The 15,215-nt window shown below is 35.9% G+C and overlaps 2 protein-coding genes across 2 annotated transcripts; one reads left to right on the forward strand and one right to left on the reverse strand.

Annotated features, from left to right (window-relative positions):
- Nucleotides 1-360: 360 nt before the first annotated feature.
- Nucleotides 361-5,908, reverse strand: LOC132156924 (retinol dehydrogenase 11-like). The gene is made up of 7 exons (XM_059566005.1): nucleotides 5,658-5,908; nucleotides 2,998-3,116; nucleotides 2,395-2,550; nucleotides 2,209-2,313; nucleotides 1,748-1,957; nucleotides 1,468-1,657; nucleotides 361-853 (listed from the first exon to the last, which is right to left on the reverse strand). Exons 1-7 carry the CDS (start codon nucleotides 5,735-5,737, stop codon nucleotides 751-753), a joined length of 963 nt encoding a protein of 320 aa, XP_059421988.1. The 5' UTR covers nucleotides 5,738-5,908; the 3' UTR covers nucleotides 361-750.
- Nucleotides 5,909-6,458: 550 nt separating this feature from the next.
- LOC132156925 (vesicle transport through interaction with t-SNAREs homolog 1B-like) lies at nucleotides 6,459-13,359 on the forward strand. The gene is made up of 6 exons (XM_059566006.1): nucleotides 6,459-6,764; nucleotides 8,088-8,146; nucleotides 9,104-9,295; nucleotides 12,145-12,318; nucleotides 12,448-12,509; nucleotides 12,614-13,359. The coding sequence occupies exons 1-6, from the start codon at nucleotides 6,668-6,670 to the stop codon at nucleotides 12,708-12,710; spliced, it is 681 nt and encodes a 226-aa protein (XP_059421989.1). The 5' UTR covers nucleotides 6,459-6,667; the 3' UTR covers nucleotides 12,711-13,359.
- The last annotated feature ends 1,856 nt before the right edge of the window (nucleotides 13,360-15,215 follow it).

Genomic DNA, 15,215 nt, shown 5'->3' on the forward strand with positions numbered 1-15,215 from the left:
GTAGACAATTCCTTTAAGAAACTACGTCTGTTTACAATGTCTATGATGTACTAAAATCAATAAGAATGTTACAGCAATGTGCCAAAGAAAAGGATATACTTGTGTCTGAATCCAATTAGACTCACAAACAAATGTCTCCTGGAGGGTGATATTAATGTTATTAAATTATAATTAAAAGTAATTCAAATACAATTATATATATACAAAACAACCATATAAAATATATACAAAACAATACTTCAGTCTAATTATTTTATTTTTAATACATTTTTTTATTCATTTTTAATAATGAACTTGCTTGATCTATCAGTTGTCCTATTTTTATATTTTAGCAGAAAGGAAAATACAAAGATTATACTTTTTATTTTATTTTTATTTTTTTAACTGTATATATTTAAATATTCATCTCTGGTCATGAATGTACCACATTAGTTTAAAGCACATGTGTTTAAAAGACTTCAGATATGCAGCTTTATGTGACGATGCTGAGATGGGAGTTAAAGCAGCGTTCAAAATACAAACAGAATAAAACAGTGAGTTTAAAATTCTTCACAGATTTGTTCTAGAGTCAAAGAAACTCAAACTTGCATGTCACAAGGGCATGATAGCAGAAAGAACAGGGTGGGTTGTGCTGGCATTGACTGGAGAAAATATAGACAAATGTATTAAACAAAAAGTAAGACAAAAGAAGTCTAATTACTGAATATGGAGAGAAAAAAAATTAGAAATAAAGCAGGTCAAATGAATGTTTCAGTCCCACTCGATCCCTAGTAATTCACAGCTTACATCCCAGAGTTTCCGTGCCGTCTCCTCATTACGTCCTTGAGGGGCCACAAAAGCAGGGGCACAATCGCTGTGTGGGAGAGACCGAGAGAGGGAGGTTTAATAGCTGCCAATACCTAAGAAACTACAGATGATTTTTATTTGGCTTGCAATATAGTGAATGCATTCATGTTCACCCCAAAATGAAAATTCTGTCATAATTGTCTCATCCTCATGTTGTTCCAAACTTCAAAGCAGATAATCATGAAAATGCAAATGCTCTCCTCTGAATGTAAACAAGGCCAGCATTTAAGTGAATCGGAAGGAAGCATATGATCGATGATATAATACTCTCCAAAACGGCGGCATGCTACTGGATATGGGATAAGGAGGAGAAGAACTGTTGAATAAAGTCATTATTTTTGCATACAAAAAGTATTCTTATAGGGCACGTGTTGATGTCACATGGACTATTTTATTGATGTCCTTGCTACGTTAATAGGCCTGGGTACATTTCAGATGTGTTGTTATGTGTGGAGGGTCAGAAAGCTCTCGGATTTTATCAAAAATATCTTAATTTGTGTTCTGAAGATAAACAAAGGTCTTATGGGTTTGGAACAACATGAGGGTGAGTAATTAATGACAATTTTCATTTTTGGGTGAACTATCCCTTTTAACTGTAACCCATTCTAAAGTGTGCTGTACCTAAAATGTTTGCCTGAGATTGACTGGAGCTCCTCGGCGACGGCACAGTAGACAGACGTCTGAGCTCCTTCCTTTGGGGTCTTCAGGAACATGGAGAAGACCGCAAACAGCAGCGACATCGCAGTAGAATGACGCATGAGCTCTGACCTCACCGTTCCTGGGTGCACAGAGTTCACGGTCACGTTTGACCCTGATGAAAGACAAGTCAAAATGACATCATCTTTAAGGTGGGATTCCAATTTTCTTTTTAGATTCTTGTTTGATGTACAGCAGTACTCACCGTGGAACCTGCGGGCTAGCTCACGGGTGAAAAGCATATTAGCCAGCTTGCTCTGGCAGTAGGCAAGGCCGCTGTTGTAGCTGCCCTGACTGTGCAGGTCATGGAATCGAATCCAGCCAAAATTATGTGCCAGTGAAGAAACAACCACGATTCGTGATGGAGCACTATGCTTTAGCAGACCAACGAGGAGGTGTGTGAGCAGGAAGTGGCCTGAATGAAAAGTGCAGAAGTGCGTTGTATATTTATGCACTGAATTTTGTTTTTATCATATCTCCTGATTTTCTTAATACAATGCATAAAATGTGCCAATTAACTGACAGATATTACTATGACTTGTCCTGAAATCATTCCTGACAGGCCTGTGCTGTTTTGTTTTTTACAGTAAGAAAAGCAAATGCCTGTGAAAAAAATCAGGTTTGCTAACATGTATTAATATAAATACAAGTATTAGTCGCACTTACCCAGATGATTGACCCCAATATGCATCTCAAAGCCATCGACTGTCTTCATATAAGGACACATCATGATTCCGGCATTATTGACCAGTATGTGCAGGTGATCAACCTCTGAATGAAGAAACAAAACTCACATATCTGGGACTTCTGTATCTTGGTTGTTGCACTGCATTGGATATCCTAAGGCAATACCTTGCAGGAATCTCTGAGCGAAGGCTCGTATGGAGCAGGTGTCAGCCAGGTCCAGCTCCCTCACCTCCACTTTACCTCCACCCACTCGTGTACGGATCTCTGTCGCCGCCTCTTCGCCCTTCTCCACATCACGACATGCCAGAATCACACGCGCGCCTGTCAGCAGGCAGAACTGAAGTGTTAATGTGTATTTAAACTAGTGCTCTCAAACAATGAATTGCATCCAAAATAAAAGCTTTTGTTTGCATTATATACATTTGTTTGGTGTATATTTATTATGTATATATAAATACACACATTATATTAAATAAAATATTATACATTTAAAAAAAGTAAAATATTGACATCTTTATATTGATATAATTTATATTATATATAAATATTTAATATAAAAAACATTTTTCTGAAATATATGCATGCATATGTGTTTGTGTGTTTATATATGCATAAAAATATATACAGTACACATTATGTAAACAAAAACTTTTATTTTGGATGCGATTAATCGTTTGACAGCACTAATTTGAACTGAATTATTCAAATTGTATCATTGGCCATTTTTAAAGATGTAAGGTATATAATATAGACATCGAAGAGTCAGACCTCGAGAGGCCAAATCCAAAGCCGTTTCCTTCCCGATTCCTGAGTTTGCGCCTGTGATCAAGGCAACTTTTCCATCTAACCGGGCTGTAGATGGGCACACTCCTCCTGCTGCATATTTTCTACACAGACATTCAAATATATTATAAAGAGCATCACAGAAAAGCTGAAAATAAGCGAAAATACTAAATTTTTTCATGGCTCTCTGATTGGTCAGTTAGTCAGGGTTGAAATATCTGAAACATGATCCTAACAGCTCATCCAGGAAACTTCTGTCATCCATGTTCTCTACAGTTCTCTCTCTTTCTATATATATATATATTTTTTTTTTTTTGTATTCAGTTTGATTGATTGATTTATTATTTCAGAACAGGCATCCCTAATCAATCATATACAACCCCTGGCAAAAAGTATGGAATCACCCCTCTCAGAAGATTCAAATTCAAAACATTCAAATGTTTAATTGTGTAGAGCAAAAACCAAGCACATATATGCCACAAAACAATTTTCACTCAACAAAACAATATTCTGGCTGTATAAAACACTTAAAAAAACAACAAAGAAAGATAACTATAGTCAATTACAACTGTTTTTACAGATCAAACAGAGGAAAAAAATATGGAATCACACAAATCTGAGGAAAATTATATGGAATCACCATGCACTTTGCATTTCTAAAACAAACACCTGTATCTGATTACAACTGCTAATTAGTCTGCAGTTAAAAACGAGTGCTTGCACACATTAGTGATGTGTTGAACCAAGATGATTGACATAACTCAAGGCTCCAACACGAGAGATGTCAGTTGAAACAAAGGAGAGGATTATTAAACTTCTCAAAGAAGGTAAATCTTCATGGAATGTTGCAAAAGATGTTGGTTGTTCCCAGTCAGCTGTGTCTAAAATCTGGACCAAGTACAAATCAAATGGAAAGGTTGTAAAAGGGAAGGGTACTGGTAGACCAAGAAAGACATCAAAGCGCCAAGACAGAAAACTTAAAGCAATATGCATTGAAAACAGAAAATGCACAACAAAACAAATGAGGAACAAATGGGCAGAAAGTGGAGTTCATGTCTGTGACCGGACTGTAAGAAATCGCCTAAAAGAAATGGGATTTACATACAGAAAAGCCAAACGAAAACCATCATTAACATCTAAACAGAAAAAAAACAAGGTTTCAGTGGGCTAAAGAAAGACAATCTTGGACTGTGGATGACTGGATGAGAGTTATATTCAGTGATGAATCACAAATCTGCATTGGGCAGGGTGATGATGCTGGAACTTTTGTTTGGTGCCGTTCCAATGAAATTTATAAAGACAACTGCCTGAAGAAAACATGCAAATTTCCACAATCATTAATGATATGGGGTTGTATGTCAGGTAAAGGTATGGGAGAGATGACAGTCATTACATCTTCTATAAAAATTTATGTTGAGATTTTGGACACTTTTCTTATTCCATCAATTGAAAGGATGTTTGGTGATGGTAGCATTATTTTTCAGGATGATAATGCATCGTGCCATAGGGCAAAATCTGTGAAAACATTTTACAGGAAAGACATATAATGTCAATGGCATGGCCTGCAAATAGTCCGGACCTCAATCCAATTGAAAATCTGTGGTGGATATTAAAGAAAATGGTCCACGACAAGACTCCAACCTGCAAAGCTGATCTGGCAACTGCAATAAGACAAAGCTGGAGACAGCTTGATGAAGTATACTGTTTGTCATTAGTTAAATCCATGCCTCAGAGAATTCAAGCTGTTATAAAAGCCAGAGGTGGTGCAACAAAGTACTAGTAGTGTTTTTATTTGGTGATTCCATATAATTTTCCTCAGATTTGTGTGATTCCATATTTTTTTCCTCTGTTTGATCTGTAAAAACAGTTGTAATTGACTATAGTTATCTTTCTTTGTTTGTTTTTTTAAGTGTTTTATACAGCCAGAATATTGTTTTGTTGAGTGAAAATTGTTTTGTGGCATACATGTGCTTGGTTTTTGCTCTACACAATTAAACATTTGAATGAACATCTTCTGAGAGGGGTGATTCCATACTTTTTGCCAGGGCTTGTACATTCAGCCAACACTTCTAGTTGTCAAGGGATCCATCCCACGCACAAAGCTTTCACCAAAAACTCTGGAGCCAATGACGCAGCGTCCCAAAGCGGATGGGCGGGGCGACTCCGCCCAATCCGCCATCCTATTGGTCGGTTTCTAGAGCAGCTCATGTCATGTGGAGGCGGGCCCACCACGGGACAAACATCAAGCGAATTTTACACTTGATAAATAATATCTCGTTAAATGTATAGTATATTACTTGTTGTTTAAATGTCGTGTTGGGTTCGATTAACAGATTAACACTATTTAAATTGATTTTTATCTAATTCATACTGCTCTGGGCTGTACGCTTCAGTGGCTGCAATCACTGATCTATATATATATAATATATCTATATTATAGATCAGTGGCTGCAATACTTTCTTTACATCCATAGACTGTGTTTTCTGTCGTAGTCTCTCACCTCATAATGTTTTCATCCTTTCTGCACTTTATGCTCTTGTGAATGTATGCATCTTGCCTGACTGAATGTATGCATGCATGCAGTGCTTTTTATTCTGATGAATAGCATTAATTTTTCTCGACAAAAAAAGACAGATTTGCTTACCTGATTTGAGGAGAAAACAACCTTAAAATCAGCGCGACCAGCCCTAAACCAGCCACAATAACCACGAGCACAAGCATCATGAATCTGCCTCATTTACTCCAGTCTGTTTCTGTTCAGCCTCCCACTCACATCTACAGCTGTGATCCCAGGGAATGATGGGATTGTAGTTTCCATGGTCTTGACAATAATATACTATGGATCGCCATGTCATGGATGTCATTCTTGTTTAACATTTATTTTATTTTCAGATTATTATTTGAGTTACTACATTAATATTTACTAATACATTTTTGTTATATTTATTATTATTATTATTATTCTTTTTTTTTTACATGTCTCGTGTTTGTGTGTGTGCGTGTGTGATTTAAAAAAAATGGCGATAAAGTGTCTTGAAAATGAAACTAAAATTTGTTTTCCAGGAACTAAAATCATAAAAAATTAACATGAACGTCTATTATTTATTTATTTGGGTAAAGCCATATTATTTATAAGTCGTTTATGAAAGTTAATTACAGATATGTGATCTCGTTTTCCTCTGTCACTCAGTTGAAGTGTAATCTGGCCGATCATTTTTCCAGAACCTGTTTATTTGGGTTTAAACTACAGATCCCACAATGTATGTATGACGCAAGCTGTCCATAGGTTTGCCCTTTTGAACAGTCCCACACATTTGTTGCATTTTGCAATATGAGGTATCTTAAAGTATAAGTAATACACATACATATTATTATATAACTGCGTTTTAGGGGTTTATATATTTTTTAAATAAATTATTGGAACTTTTTCCCCTGTTTTTGTTTTTAGGCAAAAACAAAGCCACCTATAATCACGAGGTCCGACGAGGAAGCTTCTGCTTCTGTCCCGAGGATCTTGGATGTTTCTTGAAAAGTCGATTGTTTTCACTATTCACAGACAACAACAAACGCCAAACTGCTTTTCTTTTATTATCTTTTCATTTACTTCGAGAATTACCGTTTCTGTGTTTTAGGCTTCGATATAATCGCTCTAATATGTCTTCTGAGGAGTTCGAAAAGCTGCATGACATGTACAGATCTCTATATGAAGAATTTAAGCTGATGCCTGAACGAGCGCAGAGGTGCCAGGGAGGTAAATAAACTCTCTATACCTATAACTCAACCATGACAGCAAGATTTGACCTTTCAGATGTTTATATTGTTCGTCTTTTGGACTCACAGAGAGTATTCAGACAGTTGAGTGCATACACTGATATACAGGTGCATCTAAATAAAGTTGAATGTCTTGGAGGAGTTCATTAATTTAAGTAATTCAACACAAATTGTGAAACTCGTGTATTAAATAAATGCAATGCACATAGACTGAAGTTTAAGTCAAGTTAGGTCAATTTTTGTGAATTGTTGGCCTTCTGGAAAGCTTGTTACTGTACATGTGCTCAATACTTGGTAGGGGCTCCTTTTGCTTTAATTACTGCCTCAATTCAGCATGGCATGGAGGTGATCAGTTTGTGGCACTGCTGAGGTGGTATGGCAGCAGGTTTCTTTGACAGTGGGCTTCAGCTCATCTGCATTGTTTGGTCTCTTGTTTCTCATCTTCCTCTTGACAATAGCCCATAGATTCTCTCCGGGGTTCAGGTCTGGTGAGTTTGCTGGCCAGTCAAGCACACCAACACCATGGTCATTTAACCAACTTTTGGTGCTTTTGACAGTGTGGGAAGGTGCCAAATCCTGCTGGAAAATGAAATCAGCATCTTCAAAAAACTGGTCAGCAGAAGGAAGCATGAAGTGCTCCAAGATTTCTTGGTAAACGGGTGCAGTGACTTTAGTTTTCAAAAAACATGCTTGGATACAGCACTCTGTGAACAGCCAGCTTCTTTGGCAATGAATTTTTGTGGCTTACCCTCCTTGTGAAGGGTGTCAATGATTGTCTTCTGGACGACTATCAGATCAGCAGTCTTCCACATGATTGTGTAGCCTAGTGAAACAAACTGAGAGACCATTTTGAAGGCTCAGGAAAACGTTTGCAGGTGTTTTGAGTTGATTAGCTGATTGGCATATCACCATATTCTAATTTGGGTTTTTGTTAAATGTGAGTCAAAATCATCTCAATTAAAAGAACCAAAGACTTAAACTACTTCAGTCTTTGTGCTTTGAATTTATTTAATACACAAGTTTCACAATTTGATTTGAATTACTGAAATAAATGAACTTTTCCAAGACATTCAAATTTATTGAGATGCGCCTGTATAAGATTATTATTATGTCTTAAAAGGCTACAGATTCAAGATTGTGAACCAGTTGTCTCAGTGTAATCTGCATTGTGTTATTATAGTATTAGTGTTTATATGTGTATATATATATATATATATATATATATATATATATATATATATATATATATATTAGTAAATACTAACACATTAATGAGATTCATTTACTTTTTTTTGTTGTCCAGAGGAAAGGAAGAGGATTGTCAGGGACTTTGATGAGCGCGTGTCAGAGGCTGAAGAAGTGGTAAGTTAGTTGTCCATCCTCTATCTATCACTCTGTATATGTAATAAATAACTTTTGATTTGCCTGCTGTTATTAGCTTTAAGCAGTAGTTAAGATGGGAAAGTTTCATGATATATTGTTATTAAAATATTTTGGCATTGACAAAGAACCGTTGTATAAAAAAAAAATACTTTTAAATTGTGACAACCTTAAGGACATTTGCAGACGCTTTTATCCAATGCGACAATCAAATGAGGGAACATAACTAGCAACTCATCACAAAGATAACTGTATTCATACGAGTATATCATGCCAAGTTTATTAGAAATCTAGATGAGGAAACAAAATTGTGATGGTCTCAGCAGATTGGGTGTAGGTTGACAGCTTATTCAACCAGAGAATTATAGACTATTGTACTATTGAATTTTAGACACCAGGTGGCAGTAGTGCTTCAGACAACCATTGACAGTCATCCTTGTCAACACATACAAACCAGTCAGTGTGAAGTGTTTTGAATCAATCACATTGTCTGAACAAGTTACTATTGTTGCATTGTACTGCTGTTATATTGTATATGACACAACTGTTATTTAAACGTGAAATGTAAGTATATGCAACTCTACAAAACAATTACACAGGACATCATTTCATTCATATTATTCTTTCTCGCACTATTCTGTTCAAAAGTCTGAGGTCAATGAGATTTTAAAAAAATAATTTAATGCTTTTAGTCAGCAAGGATGCTTTAAATTGATTCAAAATGGACAGCAAAGTCATTTATAATGTAAAAAAGAATTTAGATTTATTTTTGCATTTTTTATCAAATAAATGCTGAATTGGGTGAACATAACAGACTTCTTGCAAAAATATTTTTGACCTCAGATCTTTGAACGATAGTGTATGTAGATACACAGTAACATGAGAACCGACTGACCACCTCTTCTGAGTTTATCAGTGAATATGCGATGTCTCTCACAGCTTCAGGGCATGGAACAGGAGCTGTTTGGTGTTCCATCATCCTTCCGAACCTCCATGTCAACAAAGATTCGACTGTACCGACGAGATCTGGCCAAACTGCAAAGAGAAATACGCCTCTCAGCAACACCAGGGTTTTCTAGTCACATTGGAGATGGCAGACAAGGCATTTATGCCGCTCAGAATGACCAGAGTGTGAGTTGAGTAGTTATCTATCTATCTATCTATCTATCTATCTATCTATCTATCTATCTATCTATCTATCTATCTATCTATCTATCTATCTATCTATCTATCTATCTATTTCTCTGTCTGTATATCTATCTAGTCAATAATGAAAATTCTGTCATGAATTACACACACTTGGGTGTACACTTTCTGTGGAACACAAAATGCTTCACGGTGGAAGAAGTTCATACATTGAGGCTAAGCAAACGATGCCAGTTTTCTGTTTTGGTTGTACTGACCCTTTAAAGACAGCAGAAAACAAATTTATAAAATGAGAAACTTGTGTTACTGAGGATAGACAAATTTGCCCATCTTTAATTTGTCTCCTTTCTTGCTGCTTCGTAATTAAAGTGTTTGTTGTGTTTGTTTTCAAGCTAAATTTACACTTTATTGGTCACGACTTGTTCTATTGCACAATGGTGATTTCTAAAAATTTTCAACATCTTTCATGTTGGATCTTGTTCTCATCCAGCTAGAACTGGCTACATAACGACCCCCCTTTTGCACCACCACAGCTAGGGATTCCTACAGGAAGTACATAGACGTGTTGACATCTTTAGATCTTCCATGTGTGTTTTTTAATGTCACACCTTAAAGTTGCTTGCATTCCTCAAGTTACGTGATTCACAGTAACAGCCTGTTCACCTCAGGCTACAGGTAATGCTGTTGTGAGTGAATCTGGCTGCTAACATGCCAGTCTCTGTTTAATAACAGCGACTGATACACTTTAGGGATTGTAATCTGATGTGAACCCATATCAGACATTGTAGATTTTTAGTTTTGTTTGATTAAGGTGAGTCTTAAATGTGCATTCAAAATAACTGTCAGTCTATTTTTTATTATATAAATTAATTTTTGTTTTAAATTTGTATATATATATAATTTTTTTTTTTCTAGCATAATTACTCCAGTCAATTATCCTTCAGAAATCATTCTAATCTTCTGATTTTCTGCTCAAAAAAACATTTATTATTATTGTTGAAAACAGCTGTTTAGATTTTTTTCAGTTGTTCCTTTGATGAATAGAAAGTTTAGAAGAACAGCTTTTATCTGAAATGGAAATCTTTTGTAACATTATACATGTCTTTATTACAATCAATTTAAAGCATAATTTCTAAATAAAAGTATTAATTTATATATATATATATAAAAAAAAAAAATGTAAACAGACTCCAAGCTTTTGAATGGGATAATGTTACAAAAGCTTTTTATTTCATTTATAAAGCAAATCAGCATATTAGAATGATTTCTGAACGATCTTGTGACACTGAAGGACTAATGATCCTGAAAATGTAGCTTTGATCACAGGAATAAATTACATTTTTCACTGTTCAAAAACCTTTGACTGGTAGTATATTGTTTAATGTATTGAGTTTATTGAGAATTATAATGTATTGAGTTTATTGAGACACTGCAAATGTATTACAAATATTACAACTTGTGCTTCTAATGATTACAATATTAGGATAATATTTTACAGTTGTGTATATTTATCAAAAGTTAGTGTCAGTGTTATGTAATTCAAAAAAATAAAACTGGTTACCTAGGATCTAAAACAGATCCATCTGGTTTGCCATAAACACACAAAGCACCACTCTACAAACAAAGATGCCTGTTGCACTAGAATGGAGCGATTTGTCTCTGTTGCGTACGCACAAGGTTGCCTTGAGCAAGGTCATGCATTATGTCCAAAGGGTCCTGTTTCTAAACTCTTTGAAACTGAGGAAGTGAAGGTCATCAGAAAGGCCTGTAAAGAAGAGAATATGCTTCCTTTTGAGTGGACATTTATGAGTCTTTTTGTGTATGAGGTGTGTGTATTTGAGCACTTGGCATTCAATGGCAGTCAAAAGAGTCAGCAACCGTTACGGCTCACTTTTTCATCAGTTTTAAGTGTGATACATATTTTTCCCAGAAATTTTTTGTTGTCTTTCTTCAGAAAGAAATTCAAGACAAGACAAGTTTTGAACCACATCAATCAGCACTGACATAAATAACTGCATTACATAATTTAAATCCAAGCCAAAAAGGTATTTGGAAATCAAACAACAATACAAAGACTCATCCCATAATGCATTGTGAGTAAAGTAAATGATCCAGGAACAAGGATACATTATAACCATTATATCATATTGTATTATGTATTATATATTTTTAATTACACTATGTCTATTATAATTACATGTACATGTACACAGACATATTTGTAGATTATGAACAGACATGGTTGTATAAATGTATTCTATTTAATCAACTGTAATCTATTAATATATTGTTTTTATGGTAGGTCTTATCATAAAAATGTTACTTGCATTAAAACTATTTTAAGACTAAAATATTAAGTCAAGTCAAGGTTGATATCTGCCTTGATTGCAATCTTTAGAATTCCCAAAGTTTGGACTTGGTTTTCTTCTAGTCAGTTAGATGTACCAGCCTTTTCATCATTATTAGCTAAATTGAAGATCTTATTTCTATGAAAGTACACCAAACCTCCAGGTATTTGTCAATGGTTTGAAGTTACTATTTATTTTTTGAAGCTGGAAAAGATAAGGAGTTCCTGGTAGTGCAGATCTAGTTCTTTCCATGATAAATGCCAACGCTTCATAACATATTTTCACTCCCTTGCTTGCTGACTAATTTTTTTTTTGACTGTCATGTCACTGTCGCTTTCAAAAAATAACAGAAAATTGTGCTCTGTTGAAGTAATGACTGCATTTCATGTCAGTAAGTATGAGTGAATATGGTTTACACTTGTATTATAACGGAGTATGTCTCAGTTAAACAGTGACTAATTTTTGAATTGTTGTTTGTTTTTGCAGACTCATCTGCAGTCTCAGCGTGCTTTGCTTATCCAGGGGACAGAGTCTCTAAATAATGCGTCAAAGAGTATTGAGCGAAGTCAACGGATTGCAGCAGAGACCGACCAGGTTGGCACAGACATCATCGAGGAGCTTGGAGAACAGAGAGACCAACTGGACCGCACCAGAGACAGAGTAAGGGAGAGATATCTAGACCAGTGCCCAAGCAGATAATAAACTGCACAAGCAAAATGTCTACAATTAATTCACTTCCATTTATCTCCTCTTACCCTCGCAATTTCTCTTCTCTTACTCCATCATCAGTTGGTTCACACTGGCGAGAACCTGAGCCGCAGTAGGAAAATCCTGCGCGCAATGTCCAGGCGGTAAGACTTCCACTATTATGAAACATTTTACCTCACTAGAATTGTTTCCAAATCTCTTTTTGAGAATAAACTGTGTCAAACCTCTTCCTTCCCTGTCATTACAGACTGGTGACGAACAAACTTCTACTATCAGTCATTATCATCATGGAGCTGGCCATCTTGGCAGGGGTGGTTTACCTGAAGTTCTTCCGTAAGAAATGAGACACACAAGACTGTATAAGACTTCACCTTTCCCTCTTCTTATTTCTGATGATCACAGGTGTCTGGCCCAATGACAGTGTGCTGGATGCTTTTGTGACTGTGAGTGTCACATGGACGTGTATGCATGGTTATTTTAAGCGCTAAACTGTATTAGCGTAAGTACTGCTCTCGGGGTGAAAAGAAGATGGTGACCATGTCACATTCAGACTGTTGGAGGATAAGGACCTGTACAAAACTGGCGTGATGGGTTTACCCCATTTTAGCTGTCTTGAACAAGGTGCCATATCTAGTGGATGTACTGTATGGATGGACCGTGTAAACAGAAGGATCCAGCAAAAGGAGTGAAAAATAATATATATGCAACCTGTCTGCATTATTACATGCCTCAATTGTTTTAAAGTAATGGATCACTGAAAAATTATCATTCTGTCATCATTTACTCGCACTAATGCCATTCCAAACCTTTTATTGTTCATACAGTGAAAGAACAGCTCTGGACCCTGCTGACTTTCATTGTATGAACAAAGATTCATTCTTCAAATGTCTTCCTTTCTCATTGGCTGGGAATGACATGGGGGTTCATTGTGTAATAGACTTTTTTTGTGACAAGTGTTAACTTGTTATTAAAGGTAGCAGCTCTTGGGTTTCATGGGTGTGTTTTCCTTTATTTTTTTCCTCCAATCAGTCAAAACAGAGCTGAGTGTACTCCAGGCCGAGAGAATGACAGCTATAAACATGCATGTCACTTGCTTCACAAGCCCTGGTTGGAAGAGAAAGGGGTGTGTTTAGCCTGTCAGATAGTGGGTAGTGATTATGGTAAACATGACTGAGAATAAAGTGACACCAACACCTGCTTTAGTGGAAAGACCAGTGTCCAGGGCTATTGGGTCACCTTGACAAACTGACTCTTTGCCAGCTGACTGATGGCATTTCTAGTCATGTTAGGGCAAAACAGCAGAAGTATCAGTGGAGAGCAGTCATACACAGTTGTGTGTTTGTGATTGATCTGAGGTGTGAGCAGGTCATTGTTTATAATCCCCATCACATAAAGATGACGTTAACCCCGTCACGAGGGGATTATATGTGGGGAGTAGCATCAGTTGTGGATTGAGTTATTAATTTATTTTTATTATTTATTAGTGTCACTTACTAATAAATTACAAGGGAACATTGCTGTTACTAATATTTAGGTTGAATGATTTGAGCAATTAAACTTTAGTAATAGTAATAAATTAGTTTACTAATCAAGTTAGTAAGCCTAGGTGTGTCTAAAATGAAAAAGTTTCCACATTGTCTTAATAGGTGTCTGAATAGCCTTCCAATAAAGTGAATATTAAATTAAGATTAATCTCTAATCTAAATGCTCGTTTTGTCATAAAATAAAAAAATGATATGATTAATTAAATGTGAAAATTGCAAAACATAAAAAAGTCCAGAATACGATTATAAGGTCTGCATATCTTCCAAATACTTTGTTTTAATGTAAATACTTTTTCTAAAATTGTAATGAATGATTACTTAGCCTAACTTATTTAGAACTGCTGATTAAACTTACAGTTTCATTGTTTACATTTTCTTTAGTATCCACCAAAAAATTGCCAAACATAACTTGTCATTCTAAACTGAGATATAATAGAGAAACTGAGTTTCTTTCATTTTAAGGGATCAATGGTAGAACATAGTTACAGGCCTAGAGTACTGGGGGGCCAGGAATGCGATTTCAATTGAAGACTGAAGCAGTGACTTACACAAGCAATTTCCTAAATTACAAGGTCACTGTTTAGTTTTATTGGAGGTTATCCTAGCAAGAATAAAATATGTTCTGAAGCACAGTATGGACAACTTATTTGAAATATTTGAAAAAGAACACCCATCAAACTTAAAGAACACTTCCAGTTATTGGTGTCAATCTGGCACTCAATTTCCGTAATCATCTGACAAACCCCATTTAACTGGCAGCCTAGCTTTCCTGTTTTTACTGACTTTTCAAAATGGTGAGCCATTCTGAAGTGATTTAAAGCCTTCTGTATAGCAGGATGTCCATATGAAGGCCAATAACAGCCATAGCAAGAAAAGTTGGTCAATTCCAAATCTCAGATTTCTCGAATATTGCATTTTTACAATGTCACTAACTCATTTAAGTCCTTCAAAAAGGCATGTCATCCACAAAAGACAAATGCACGAGAGGACAGGATAATGCAGGGAATCTCAGTGGGGAATCGGTTCAACACAGCAGCTGGAATTGCTTGCCAATTCAGTTTTGGCATACAGTGTCTCAAGAGAATTTAGACCGAAAGCTGACTCTGCAATGACCAAACCTTTCTTCACCAGAAAGAATTAAAAGGCTAGGCTAACATTTGCTGGGGAGCATGTCATGTGGACAGATGAGAAATGGCCCAAAGTTCACTTTAGTGATGAAAGCAAGTTTATTTATTTATTTGGGTCCGATTAGAAACATTATGTTCAGTGGCAAACTGGGGAAAGACTTTACCCAAAGTGTGTAAA

Source organism: Carassius carassius, chromosome 14 (genome assembly GCF_963082965.1).
Source record: "Carassius carassius chromosome 14, fCarCar2.1, whole genome shotgun sequence".
In the NCBI taxonomy this organism is placed as follows: domain Eukaryota; kingdom Metazoa; phylum Chordata; class Actinopteri; order Cypriniformes; family Cyprinidae; genus Carassius; species Carassius carassius.